General features: G+C 42.1%; 2 protein-coding genes and 1 pseudogene across 2 annotated transcripts; all 3 read right to left on the reverse strand.

Annotated features, from left to right (window-relative positions):
• Positions 1–479: 479 nt before the first annotated feature.
• On the reverse strand, positions 480–1,868 carry LOC114868274 (odorant receptor 131-2-like; annotated as a pseudogene).
• Positions 1,869–7,706: 5,838 nt separating this feature from the next.
• LOC114868276 (odorant receptor 131-2-like) lies at positions 7,707–8,669 on the reverse strand. Its single transcript, XM_029171730.1, has one exon. The coding sequence runs from the start codon at positions 8,667–8,669 to the stop codon at positions 7,707–7,709; it is 963 nt and encodes a 320-aa protein (XP_029027563.1).
• A 2,574-nt stretch (positions 8,670–11,243) lies between these two features.
• On the reverse strand, positions 11,244–12,467 carry LOC114868277 (odorant receptor 131-2-like). The gene has a single exon (XM_029171731.2). The coding sequence runs from the start codon at positions 12,249–12,251 to the stop codon at positions 11,286–11,288; it is 966 nt and encodes a 321-aa protein (XP_029027564.1). The 5' UTR covers positions 12,252–12,467; the 3' UTR covers positions 11,244–11,285.
• Positions 12,468–15,302: the final 2,835 nt, after the last annotated feature.

Here is a 15,302-nt window from a genome sequence, read left to right on the forward strand (position 1 = left end):
CATTCAATGAATCTGCCCAATTTTTTATTGTTTTTATTGAGATGTTTTATGGTGGTGCCAATCATTACTTTGAACAGTCAGCTGAGGCTTGCGAGTTGCAGAAGTACAGATAAAGTGTGACTGTTTTGAAGTAACACACTTTTTACACAACAGCAATCAATCAAGGTTGTGTGTTGTTTCTGCTGCTACATCTGTGACATAGTGTGTTTTCTCTCACATACTCATGTATCAACATCGTTTTTCCAAGTCACAAGTTGAACTTTGCAAAGCTTGCAGGTTAACATTGTCTTAGTTTCATATTTAATACTCAAATGAAGAAATTAGGACGCAACCTTTCTCCTACTGCTGGTTGATCTGTTATTTCCACTGTTTCCCCATTGGCTTTGTTAAATGAGCAGCCAAAGCAATCAATCAATAAATCGATATCGACAATCTCCGTCATGGATTATTATCAATAATTTTCATTCGTTGTTGCAGCCCTATTGAGAAGGAAACAAATTCTCCTGTGTTTGACATCTGACACTGGATTTAAAATTTAAATGTATTGAAACAGCAGAGAAATATTTTACCAATGTAGCTCCTAAAACTCTGGTCTCTAAAGCCATAGATGAGTGGACTAAGGAAACGTGGAATTAGGGTAAAACAGAAGTAATTGAAAAATATTATGTCTTCTGGTGGCCAATCTGCACGAAGCACTATGAGGGTTTCAGTGATAGGACTAGTGAAGGCCAACATGCACAGCAACAGCTGAAAGCCATGTAGCAGCACAGTGTGTGTCGCTTTACTCACAGACCTCTTGTCCTGTCTCATCTTCCAAGTTTCCAGGAGGATTCTGACATATGTCAAGATAATGAGGATGGCCACTACTGCAAAGCAGAACACATTTACAGCAGTTCTGAACAAAGCATGAATTGGAGATGAGTTGACAATGGTAGACTGGCAAAGTACAGGAATATAAAAAGTATTCACAGCAGGATCACGTTGCCCTATAGAGTACTCAATGACAGGAAACGTACAACTGAGGAACCACAAGACCAGAATAATGATCCAGATCCGATCTGAGCACCAGGCTGCCGGACGCTGCAGGGGATAAAAGATGGCAACGTAACGCTCCAGTGACATGGCAGCCAGGATGAAAGGTGTGTTCTTAAAAGTGGCAGCAGTTATGAACAACAGAGGAAAACACAGACCAAGAGCAACTTTAACCTGAACCATAACCAAGAGAAAGAGAAGCACAGAGAACATAACATGCAGAGTATCATTGATGAGCATGGAGGCAAACAGGATGTAACGGGAGGTGTCTAGGAACTGTCTGTGAGATCCAAAGATGTGCAGCATAACAAAAATGCAGAAAGAGAAAATACAAATCAAGGGGACAACCACACACACCTTGATGATCACAGAATGTCGTTTGTTAGGAGTGGGATTGACTAAATCATTAGTCAGGTTCTGCATGTTGGATTTTTGAAATAGATAAAGCAATTGTAGCTTCAAAAAATCTTCAAAACAGATTGTTTTCACATTCAAAAAGAAAGAAGACAGTGTTTCCATCCATGAGCATAATTGCATTTGAAATGAACATTGTTTGAAATGATCAACAACTGTCTTTGTTCTTCTTATATGAGGTCTTTAGACCTGCTGTATGCAACTTGTTTTTCCTTAGACTAGATTTCTCAAGAGACGAATTATCATGGTGCCATCATTAAACATTGTGTTAATGTTTGTCTTCCACTAATCTGTCATGGACTCAGTCATTGCACCACTGTTTATGTCATTTCCGGTTTTATGTTCTTGTCACTTCCCGCCTCAGTCATTGTTAGTTTCTGCCAGCCTTACTTCCTGTTCCAGACTACTCACCTGTTTCCCATCTAGCCGTCACTACTCACTACTTAAGCACCACCTCTCACCTCAGCACCCTGCCAGATTGTCTACGAGCATTAGCCAGCAATCCAGCGTTTGTATCTGTATCTTGAAGACCGTGAATGACCCTGCTTCTCCTGACCTTGACTCGTGCCTTGCCTATGATCCTGCCCTGCCGTGAGTTGACCCCAGCCCGTCTTGTGACCACCGATTGTCTAACCCCTGCCTGTACCGTAACTGCTTCCTCTGTGTACCGACCTTTGCCTGCCTGACCACGAGAATCAGTAAACTGCATTACCCACCCAGTCTTGTCTCCGCTGTTGCATGTGGGTCCGCTACCTAGAGCGCCATGACATAATCTGAATATGGAGTTTGTTTTATGAGCTCATGTGTTATAGGTAGAGGAGACTAAGGTCATCTGTTTATGGTTGAAGACACATTAAACTGACAGTGGGCCAGTGTGTCAACTACTCTTCTGTATTAACTACTCATTTTGGATTTTTTTTCCCAAGCTCTTTGACACAAGATCCTGTTGAGTCCCCTTCTAACTAGGGCCTTGTGGTACAGACCTTGACCGAACTATCCAAGGCATCAAGAGCACATCACTGAGAACATATTGAGACCCCATCAAGCTGCCATTTTTGCTAGCACCTGATTTTTCCTAAAAAGGAGGAAGCAGCAACAGATATCCTCAATATGTCATTACCATAAACTTCAGGTCTATCAAACCTTCACCACAAAAAAATCTTCTGTTAGCACTACTTAATCAAATCATCGTAACAATTTCCAACTCTTGGCTTATTAAGTAATTTGTACATGTGATCTGAAGTCTTTAACATCACTGAGGAAAAAAAATGCTTCAACCTTTATAAATCTAATTTATAATTTTGAACCAATTTAATAATAATAACAATAATTAACTTAAGTTGTTTTGCTCAATATTACGTTTTTAAAATTACTTATTTTAGGTTACCTCTCAAAGAAGAACCATTGCCAAGACTGCCAATGAACAGCCTACAACTGTCACAGTTTCGGTCTGGTTCCTGTCATGTTCTTATCATGTCCTGGTTCTCCGCCTATAGTGTATAGACTACCGGGGCCCTAATGAAATCACAGTAAGGGACTCCTATCCTCTCCCTTTGCTGTCGTCAGCCTTCGAATTACTGTCCGAAGCTAAAATTTTCACGAAATTGGACCTTCGTAATGCTTACTATCTGGCGCGGATCCGACAGGGTGATGAGTGGAAGACCGCTTTCAACACCCCCAACGGCCATTTTGAATATTTGGTCATGCCGTTTGGGTTGACGAATGCTCCGGCCGTCTTCCAGGCCCTGCTTAATGATGTCCTCTGAAGTATGATCAATGACATTGTTTTTGTTTATCTTGATGATATTTTGTTTTTTTCTCGGTCAGAGGAGGAGCATCGCCTGCATGTTCGGCAGGTTCTGAAGCGGTTGCTTGAGCATAAGTTATTTGTCAAGGCGGAGAAGTGCGAATTCCACGTCTCCACGGTGTCATTCTTGGGCTTCGTCATTTCTCAGGGACAGATCCACATGGACCCGGCTAAAACCAAGGCGGTGGAGGACTGGCCCACACCAAACAGCCGACGCGAGGTGCAGCGTTTTTTAGGGTTTGCTAACTTTTATCGACGGTTCATTCGCCGGTTCAGTTCTATTGCGGCTCCCCTTCATGCCTTCACTTCTTCAAAGACTAGCTTCCATTGGACCACAGAAGCTAACGCCGCTTTCTGTCAGCTCAAGCGGAGCTTCACCTCCGCGCCCATCTTACACCTCCCTGACCCGTCCTGGCAGTTTGTGGTGGAGGTGGACGCTTCTCAATCCAGGGTGGGGGCTGATTTCACAGCGAGATCCGAAGGACGGCAAGCTGCATCCTTGTGCGTTCATGTCCCGTAAGTTAGCCCCCACCGAGAGAAATTATGGCATCGGGGACAGGGAGCTGCTGGCCGTCAAGATCGCATTAGAAGAGTGGAGCCATTGGCTGGAGTGCACCAAGCAACCTTTTTTGGTGTATACAGACCACAGAAACCTTGAATATCTTAGGACAGCCAAATGGCTAAACTCCCGCCCAGCCCGTTGGTCGTTGTTTTGTTGCCCGTTTTAACTTCCACCTCCCTTATCGCACCCGGATCTAGGAACACCAAGCCACATGCCCTGACCCGACTCCATGAGGCCGAACAAGACCCGGAAGAGCCCGCTCTCATCCTTCCTGCGGGTTGCGTGATGGGAGCGGTGACCTGGCCCATTGAGTCCCGAGTGAAAGCAGCAGCTCGGGGCCAGCCGGCTCCTCCCGCCTGTCCACCTAACCGCCTGTTTGTTCCACCAGACCTTCGGAGTGACGTGATCCATCGGGCGCACACCGCCCCATTCAGCAACCACCCAGGGACGGGGCGTACGGCATTCGTGGTTGGGGGCCGGTTCTGGTGGCCAGGCATGAAGAAGGATGTCCAGGAGTATGTCACGGCCCACCAGCTCTGTGCGTCCCACAAACCATCCCACCAACGACCAGTGGGGCTCCTTCGCCCGTTACCTGTTCCCCACTGACCCTGGTCTCACATCGCTTTGGATTTCGTTACCGGTCTACCCCTGTCCCACGGAAACACGGTAATTATGACTGTGACTGATCGATTCTCCCGACTCACCCACTTCATTCCCCTGCCTAGGTTGCCCACAGACAAGCAGACAGCACAGGAGATGTTGGAGCACGTCTTTCGGCTCCATTGGTTCCCGCAGGATATCGTCTCTGACAGGGGGCCTCAGTTTGTGTCCCGCTTTTGGAGGAAGTTTTGTGCCCTACTGGGAGCAGAGGTGAGCTTGACCTCCGGATATCACCCGGAATCCAACGGTCAGGCGGAGAGGACAAACCAACAGCTGGAGACTGGTCTGCATCTTCTGTCCTCCCGGAACCCCTACTCCTGGTCACGGCAGCTTCTCTGGGTTGAGTTTGCTCATAACACCCTGCCTTGTTCCACCACTGGGCTAACCGCAATCATTAATCTGGTATCTGTCAGGCTCTCCCTGCCTAGGTCAATGAAGATTCACCCCACCTTCAGCGTTAGCCGGCTCAAGCCCTTTCGTTCCAGTCCTTTGGTTCCTCCTTCGACTCTTCCCCCTTCTCCTCGGGTCGTGGGTGGGGATCCGGCCTACGCGGTCAAGGAGCTCCTTGACTGCAGGCGACGGGGCCGTGGTCGTCAGTACCTCATGGACTGGGAGGGGTACGGTCCGGAAGAACGCTTATGGGTCTCGGCCACAGACATCTTGGACCCCAGCCTGATCGCGGACTTCCATCGAATACATTCGGACCTCCCAGGGCCGTCGGGCTCTTGAATTGGACTCTTGCTGTGACTGTATGCTGACCCTCCTCCTGCCTTCCTCCGCCCACCCTGCTCTGCTTACCCCTTTGTACTGACGCCAATCGTCTGCCTGTGTATCGACCTCTGCCTGTTGTACGACTTTGGAACTTGCCTTGACCATTAAAACTAACGATACGTACCTCCTGTTGCCCGAAGCTGTGCATGTGGGTCCGTCATATCAAACAGCCTGACACCTACCACATTCGCCTTAGCTCCTGGTGGTCCAGCACCGGCCACGTCTGCGTTCGTACAGTAGTTGTCAGGGGACGCTCGGATGAGGACCCAAATGCACAGCGTACACAGGTTGACGGTGAACAAAAGGTGGTTTATTCCGGTTAGGCAGAGACGACGTCAGGGACAGGCAAGGTTCATACACGAGGGAAATCTAATACCAGAATCATCGAGCGTCAGATCGCGGTCAGGCAGGCAAGGTCGGTAACAGGCGGGTACAACACCAGGGCAGACAGAACAGAGAGGGATAAGGCAGGCTCAGAGTCAACAGTCCAGAAACAAGGTACGTAACACACGGCCGGATGGGATCAAGGAAACGGACTATGACGAGGTACACACAAACGACGATCTGGCAAGGTGCTGGGCTTAGAGGTGGTGCTTAAATACAAAGTGAGTGATGACTGATGAACTGCAGGTGTGTACAATGACCGGGTGAAGCAGGAACAGCTGTGATGTAACGTAAGGTGAAGCTAGAACCAAAAACAGAGACCGGGAGATTACCAAAATAAAACAGGAACTACGGTGCTAAAACGGGACACAACAAGAAACAAAACCTCAGATCGTGACAGTAGTAAAGTAAAAAGAAACAGGTCGTGTACGACTAAGCCAGGCTGCATAAGGAAAACTCTTGTCGGTTTAGTCCAGACCCATAAATCAACACATCCTGTGTGGTAATATTATACATACCACCGAAAACATTTCCAGCAACCACAACAACTGTTACATATACTTTACTGTAAGGAGGAAGCTGCTATAACTCATTGTGACTCCTTGTCACAATATATCTGTAATCTTCTGGTCTGTACAGGTGCTTTTGAGTGTGAAGCAGGGTTGACATTACGATTAAAAGCAGTAAATTAGCTGTAAATTCCTTCGCCTATGTTAGGAAACCTGTATTAACAAACCATAGGCTAAAAAAATAATCTATTTGATGTGCGAGGCCGACCTGGTCTCTTGTACTGGGATTTACAGGGTAACAAACAATATTTAAAGAACAATACTTTGTTCTGTCTATGACAAAATTATTGAAAAAATAAAACTTACCAGATATTTACATGTATGTTGGTCACAGACTCTATTTATATCTTTTCCTTTAGTGCACCTGTCCTCTCAACAACTCAGTGTAATTCAAAAGCCACTTTATTGGAGGGGCCTATGAAACTCAATTTGACATTTGACAAAATTATTTGTTCAATGTACTCAATAAATTAACTTGAAGATGAGTTTTGTATTTTCATTTTAGCTGTCCACGAACAGCTGCTGTCTTTATTGGTAGACTTGAGGTCATCACTATTGCTGGTGCCTTGTTTTGCCTTTGGAGAGGTCCCTCACTCAGGGTCTACCCTTAATGTCACCTACTGTATGAACTATATTTTCAGCTTTACCTTTGTCCAAAAAGTTCTAGTCTGACATCAACCTATGTCCATCTCCCAGAAATCATCACGCCCCAAAGCTTTGACAACGATGGGCTGTGGGCACGAGCAATGTGGTCTTCTTCTCAAACATGGGCACAATGGAGAACAGGAAGTGTGTCTAGTGTGTCTAAAGTCTTTAAGTACCTGCATTTCAAAATGTGTTTTCAAATATTCAATCAGTGTTCCGAATAGTGACTTTGGTTTTAAAGCTAAATACAGTACAAACCCCACTTACTGTTTTCTAACTTTAACTAGATGCCATGACTAGTAATACTTCGAGCACATTGGTTTGCCAAGGACTAAGATTAAGAACTCTTGTGGTCTTATCAAAAGCAGATCAGCCTAAACTTTTATTTGTGTAGCTGTCAAGGTCTGTTCTTAATTTCACATATTTTAAAGCATTCATCATCTCAGATGATGTTTTCAGTGTAGTAAATATATTCATACTGTTCGTACATATATGTATATATACATAATAACAAGCGGAACCAAAAGCAGAAACCAAATACTTAAAGATTATTGAAGCCTTTATGTTTAGTTATGCATGTCTGAATATATATTCACTTTACTTACAGTAATAATATACTGGTTGCTCATTTTAGACTTTTTACAGTTGTGATTATTTAAAGTAAATCAGTTTAAAATCTGTTTTAACGTTTTTCTGCATTACAATCTATCAAGTTATAATCTTTTTATTATGAAATTTCTTGTAAAGCTAACCAGGAATGGATAAATAACACAACCATTTTGTATTAAAAATGATGTAAGATTGGAAAACATACACTGAAATGTCCACTTCTACTATGTAAAAAAAAATACCAAAAATACATTTACACTTGACATTTCTCTTTAAGTTGACCTCTATCACTAGATTCAATTTTGTGTGGGCAAAAAATAAATGTTTTACCAATGTAGGTCCTGAGACTCTGGTCTCTAAAGCCATAAATGAGTGGACTAAGGAAACGTGGCATTAGGGCAAAACAGAAGTAATTAAAAAAGGCAATGTACTCTGGTAACCAGTCAACCATTATAACTATAAGTGTTTCAGTGATGGGCATAGTGAAGGCCAACATGCAAAGCAGCAGCTGAAAGCCATGTAGCAGCACAGTGTGTGTAGCTTTACTCACAGTCCTCTTTTCCTGTTTCATCTTCTGAGTTTCCAGGAGGATTCTCACATATGTCAAGATGATGATGATGGCAACTATTGAAAAGGAGAGCACGTTTACAGCAGTTCTGAACAAAGCCTGAATTGGAGATGAATTAACTGTGGTAGACTGGCAAAGCACAGGGGTAAAAAAAGTATTCACAGCAGGATCACGTTGCCCTATAGAGTACTCAATGATAGGAAACATACAGCTGAGGAGCCACAAGACCAGAATAATGATCCAGATCCGGTCTGAGCACCAGGCAGCCGGACGTTGCATGGGATAGAAGATGGCAACGTAACGCTCCAGTGACATGGTAGCCAGGATGAAGGGAGTGTTCTTAAAAGTGGCCGTGGAAATGAACAATAGAGGAAAACACAGACCAAGAGCAAATCTAACCTGAGCCATAACCAAGAGAAAGAGAAGCACAGAGAACATGACCTGCAGAGTATCATTGATCATCATGGAGACAAATAGGATGTAACGGGAGGTGTCTAGGAACTGTCTGTGAGATGCAAAGATGTGCAGCATAACAACAATGCAGAAAAAGAAGATACAAAACAAGGGAACAACCACACACACCCTGATGATGACAGAAAGACTTTTGTTAGAAGTGCCATTGACTGAAACATTAGTCACGTTCTGCATGTTGGATCGTTCCACAATACAACATTAATGGACCGGTCAAATGCAATAAAGCCTCGGGTCTATAAAAACAAAACATTGATAGTTGATCTGTTAACTGATTGTTTTCACATTCAAATTAAAAGACTACAGAGCAGAGCTACCTGCTCATAAATATTACTGTTTGCAATAAGCAACATCTCTGGGACTAATTTGAGGTGTTTACTCTCACACCAGAGTCCTCAAGAGATGATTTAACATCACGTTGTCATTATAAAAACATGTTGATGTTTGTCATCCATCAATTTGAATGGGGAGTTTGTTTCATGTGCTTATCTGTCATAGTTGCAGAGCTCCTCTCTGCAAATCATTGTAAACAATAACAATATACTGTAATGTATGTATGTAGCTTCCCAATGTTCTAAATCTATATTTCTGAAATGCAAATCTGTTTGAACAAAAGTTAAAAGATGTCAATATTTTACTTACTGCATGTACAATATGGCTAATTTTAATGTGATGCATGTCACATACAGTACTGAGAAAACTAGTTATGTTATCCCATTGTAATAATTTGAGCATGATGCAAGTTTCCACACAAAAATGTGATGTGAATTAATGACAGGACAAATTGAATGTTTGCAAATAAAATATTTCAATTTTCAGATGTTTCAGGTGTTCTTTTTAGATGTTAACAGTGTTTCAGCGCTGATTTCAAAGCTACATGCATGGCCCACTAATCTCAGCCGGCAGAAAAAAAGTGATCATCACTTCTTTCTACTGTTTTCTGACTTTACCTGATGCCAAAGAGAAGAAGCAGTGGTTCACAGCCAGATTAAGAACCTGGAGGGAAGGGTGTTTTGTGAAATTAACAATATCAAACAAAACAACATCAGTTCCAACAATATCCACATGTTCCAGAATGGGTGTTTTATGATTTGACCATTTTCATTCCAAACACAAAATACTGACACTTTTCTCTGGGCACAGAACATCAATGTTAAACATTTTTGCACAATTTAGCTAATAATAATGGGGGAATCTGCCACTTGTGATTTCATTTTTGGCTTCCTGTATGTTAAGAATTTGTGTAATAGTGTTTTTTAGTTTATATTTTGGTTGTTGTCTAACTATTATCTTGTATTTATATTAAGCTTAGTGTTTGTAGTTGGTTATTTGTTTATTTTATTACACTCTTTTGTTAATGTAGCCTAACCTATGTCCTTAAACCCTTCCTGTGTAAAGTATGACGTTGTTACAAACTGCGGTAAAGGAGTGAGTTTCTGACTGGGGAGTGCTAAACAGACCTAGGATTGTGCGACAAGCACCGAAACCCTACACGGAATGCTAGCACTAACAGCACACGCAGGTTAGGACTTACATGTAAATCATTAATCAAAAATGGAAGTACATACAGGAAATGATGTCAACGGTAAAACAAAAAAAGCTCAGTTATGTTTGGCTGAGACTTTATTTTCTGTTTGTTTTGTTGATCTCAGTTTACATTTAGGGCCCACTTTTAGCTTTTTTTTAAACTATTGTTTAACTTAGTTTTTTATGACCTTTTTGAGTTTTGTGGTATTGGTCAATTTTATTAAGTTGTAAATAAATTATAATTTTTTGTATTGCACCCGAGTTTCCTAAGTCTTACTGCTTGCTCCGTGACAGGCTCTCTCCATTAACCGCTGTAATGTTGCTGGAACACCTGTATATCCCTTGGGGCATTGGAGAATGCCAAGGGGACAAATAAAGGCTGTTTTTTTTTCCCTTTTTTTGCTTCAAAAACACTTCTTGACAGTAATCACTTAAAATCCAAGATAGAGAACCCTTTGCTCCCTGTCAGACAGTCCAATACATCATTTAGAGTATGCGTGGCATAATATACTGGTGTGAAATGGTTCTGGAGTTAGGCACACGATAGTCAATGCACAATCTCAAACTACCACTTTTTTGTCACAATAACAATAGGAGAAGCACATGGACTTCTCCTTAATTATTCCAGCTGCCTCTCCAATTCACATTTGTAGTCTGAGTTTTGTGTTTTGTGGCGCCTGTGTTATGCAATGGTTTTTAGTTACTCATGTCATACATGTGTTGTGAGTAGAGCATTTGGGTCCTCCATTTTGTTTGTCGCGTGGCCTTAAGCCCTCAGTGGAACACGCCAGAGCAGGGGTGACCTTGTCCCTCATTAGGCTTTTTTCTCTGGGCCTTTATAGCTATTCCTCCCCCTCTTGTTCTGTACTTGTAATAAAAAAAATAAGTAATATAAGTTACGTATTTTAACTTATATACAGACACTGGTAACCCATCAGTAATTTGCTGATTGTTATAAAAAAACATTATCTGGAGGCTGTAAAACTAAAAACAAACAGGCCAAACATTTTTTAGGATTATCTGGATTAACAGGATTGGATTGTCCAATAAAGGTGACCTGGGTCCAACTTTACTGAAACTTAAATATTTTTACTGTACATTTTGCTGCAATCCATTAAATCTTGATAATTCTGTTCATGACCAGAAAACAAATTGTAACCTACCAAAACTTCCAATATTTTATTGTCTTAAAAAACATGAGAGCTTGTTTATTCTACATAAATACTGTACATTGTATGCTATTTGTGCATTATTTTCATTGTTCAGTCAGGAAGGAAACAAATTCTCCTGTATTTGACATCTGACACTGGATTCTACTTTTTTTGGGAAGCAGATGAATGTTTTACCAATGTAGCTCCTGAGACTCTGGTCTCTGAAGCCATAGATGAGTGGACTAAGGAAACGTGGGATTAGGACGAAACAGAAGTAGTTAAAAAATATTATGTCTTCTGGTGGCCAATCTGCACGAAGCACTATGAGGGTTTCAGTGATAGGCATAGTGAAGGCCAACATGCACAGCAGCAGCTGAAAGCCATGTAGCAGCACCGTGTGTGTCGCTTTACTCACAGACACCTTGTCCTGTCTCATCTTCCGAGTTTCCAAGAGGATTCTGACATATGTCAAGATAATAATGACGGCCACTACTGCAAAGGAGAGTACATTTACAGCAGTTCTGAACAAAGTTTGAATTGGTAAGGAGTTGACAGTGGGAAGATGGCAAAGCCCATGAGTAGAAAACATATTCACAGCAGGGTAACGTTGCCCTATAGAGTACTCAATGACAGGAAACGTACAGCTGAGAAACCACAAGACCAGAATAATGATCCAGATCCGATCTGAGCACCAGGCTGCCGGACACTGCAGGGGATAGAAGATGGCAACGTAACGCTCCAGTGACATGGTAGCCAGGATGAAGGGAGTGTTCTGAAAAGTGGCTGAGCATATGAACAAAAGAGGAAAACACAGACCAAGAGCAAATTTAACCTGAGCTATGACTAAGAGAAAGAGAAGCACAGAGATCATAACATGCAGAGTATCATTGATGAGCATGGACGCAAACAGGATGTAACGGGAGGTGTCCAGGAACTGTCTGTGAGATGCAAAGATGTTCAGTATCAAAACAATACAGAAAAAGAAGATACAAAACAAGGGGCCAACCACACACACCTTGATGAGTACAGAAAGGCTTTTGTTAGAAGTTGCATTAATGGAAATATTAGTCAGGTTCTGCATGTTGGATCTGTGAACAAGAGAAAAGCTGTTAAAGAAAACAAATTTGATCTACAGATGTGAAAATAACAGAAATCTCTCTAAGACAAATTTGTATTTCACAATAACTAGTTTACAGTAAATTAATTTCAATTAAAAACCCATCAGCATGTCACATTTAAAACAACAAATAGGACAGTGTTTCGATCTATAAGCGGAATTCATATTACCACCCTACTGATTGCACTGACACTTCGTTTTATCTGAGGTGTTTAAACACATGAAGCTTGTTTTTACTTAGGCCAGATTCCTCAAGAGATGAATTATCATCATGGCATCATCATTAAACATTGTGTTTATGTTTGTCATCCACTATGGGGGATAAATGGGGAGATTTGCTAATTGTCAGGTTCTGGCTCTGTGTTCCAGTTTATTTTGAAAGGACTTCAGTCATCAGCTATATAATCAAGGGGTTTCCAGTTTCCACTTCCTGTTTTACTTTGGTAGTCTCCTGGTCTCTGTTTCAGTTCGAGCTTCACTTCCGGTTTACGTCACGTCACAGCTGTTCTTGCTTCGCCCGGTCATTACACACACCTGTTTTGGATCAGTAATCACTTCTTGTATTTAACCACCACCTGTGTCCTTACTACTCTGCCAGATCGTTGTTTTGTGTGTTCCTGTCGTAGTCCCGTTCGTTGATCTAGTCCTGCTGTAAACCGTGTATCCTGTGTTGTTCGTTGACTCTGAGCCTGCCTTATCCCTGCCTGTCATGTCTGCCTGGATCATCTACCGTTGCCTGTTACTGACCTTGCCTGCCTGACCACGATCTGACGCTCGACGATTCTGGTATTGTAATCTCTCTCGTGTATGAACCTTGCCTGTCCCTGACGCCGTCTCTGCCGGTCATCGTTGAACCCGCATACCTGGAATAAAACCTTCTCTATCACTTTCCAAGCTGTGTCGTGCTGTGCATGTGGGCCCTCATCTGTGCGATCGTGACACTAATGAGCTGATTTGTCATAGTTCCCCATCCAAAATCAATCAATTATAATGTATTTTACATAATATGTGAATTCCCCTAAACTGAATTTTACAAAAGTACAAAGACAAAATGTTGTAATTTTTCTGATAAACCTTTTAGATGTAAATATCAAGACATTTTAATTTGGTGGATGCCACATAAAAATGTGGTTTCATGATCTGGGTTTATTTCCTGTTTTATTTTGAAAGTACTTCCGTTTCTGGTCACGTCATGTTAGTTCCCGCTTCACGCCCGGTCCTATTACGCACACCTGTCTCATATCAGTCATTACTCACCTGTGTATTTAACCACCACCAGTCACAATAGCCAGTTGCCAGATTGTTGCATGCCAGTCATCACATTCCTGCGTGCCGTCATTCTGCTTACCGTGATCTGTTTGCTGTCCCTGACCTCCGATTCCTGTCTGCTCCTGAACGGTACTGTTGCCTGGAAAGAATTTGTCATACTGACCTGATCGTCTGACCTTGAGATAGCCTGCTCCTCACCGGTACTGTAGCCGGGTCGATCCTGTTGCCGAACCCTTGTCTGTTCTTGGACCTGACTCAGCTTGCTCCCTCTGTACCGTAATCTGGGATTCACTGTGTATGACCTGGACCGTTTGTATCAAAGATTACTGAATTAAACCCTGATTTTACCAACTACCTTGTGTAGTTGCACTGTGCATGTGGGTCTGATCTCTGCCTAAGCCTGACAAATTCTAGTATATTGCAGGTTTCCGCTGTATTAGAGAAATCATAAACATGAAGTCAAGTCAGCATGTCAGCATGAAATCAAGCTCAGAATTCAAAACACCAAAAATTAATGTCTGAATATATGTAAACACAATTACAACATGATTCAAACCTTTGAAAATTATCAAAAAAAGGCTGCACTTTTTTTAGACTTACAGACGTGTCTCTATGATTTTGAAACCTTGCTTTTCAAACATTCAACATTTATTGTCAAAAGTTTTAGATCTGCCATTATTGACCCTCTTATTACAGCCAAAACAGGAAGTTGAATGAGCAGAGGTCGAGATCATAGGCTACAGGATAGCTGACAATAATAATATGATTATTTTTTGGATAATTAACTTTTTATATTTGTAATTTCAAATAGGTGAATAAAGTAAAAAATAAACTAATGAACTGAAGATTGGTGAATAATTACAGGAAAAGATTCAACAATCAAAAAGCTTTTTAATTAATTAAGCTGTACGTGTCACGGCTTAGATCATGTTTCTGTTTTCTTTTGAAAGGACTTCCTTTTCTGGTCACATCACAGTAGTTTTAGTGTTACTACCGGTTCTCATACCTGTCTGTCATATGTAATCACCCACCAGTATTTAAGCCTCAGTACTCACCCAAGCCAGTTGCCAGATTGTTATGCGTGTACTTACCACTATCCAGCGTACTTACCTTGTTGACTCTTGATCCTGTTTCTGACCATCGTTTCTTGAATCCAGCCTGATCCTCGTCTGTCCTGTAACCGTGCCTGTCTGGTAATTATCCTGCTTGCTTCTGACCTGAGTCTGCCTTGCCCTGAACTGTACTGTAGTTGAGCCCGCCTGTTACTGGACCCTGTGTGTTTTTTGACCTGAGATTGCCTGCACCTATCCTGTACCGACACCGAGCCTCACTGTGTATGACCCTGCCTGAACTGACCTTGTCTGTGCCAAAATAAAGACCTTTATATGCCATCCTATGTCTGTCTGGAGCTGTGCATGTGTGTCCGTCTCTCCGTGATGCTGACAGTATGTATATTAAGTCTTGTTTTCTTATTAATTACTTAAACTTCATTGATCCCAAGTTGAGGAAATGATTCTCTGCATTCTTACCCATCCTCTGAAGGAAGCAGTAGGCAGCCACAGTGCAGCTGGTGCCAGAATCGGGCTTAAATCTGGGCTTTACTGCTTCCCAGACTAAAAACTTGCCAACCGTGTAAATCATTCATGGGAAAAAGCCAAAAGGAGTAACTATTTTAGCTAGTATTTAGAATAATCAAATGTGCCACTTTTCTTGGTAAGCCATTGCTAAATTAGAAAGTGGTTATTT

The sequence above is a fragment of the Betta splendens genome, chromosome 13 (genome assembly GCF_900634795.4).
Source record: "Betta splendens chromosome 13, fBetSpl5.4, whole genome shotgun sequence".
Taxonomy (NCBI): Eukaryota; Metazoa; Chordata; class Actinopteri; order Anabantiformes; family Osphronemidae; genus Betta; species Betta splendens.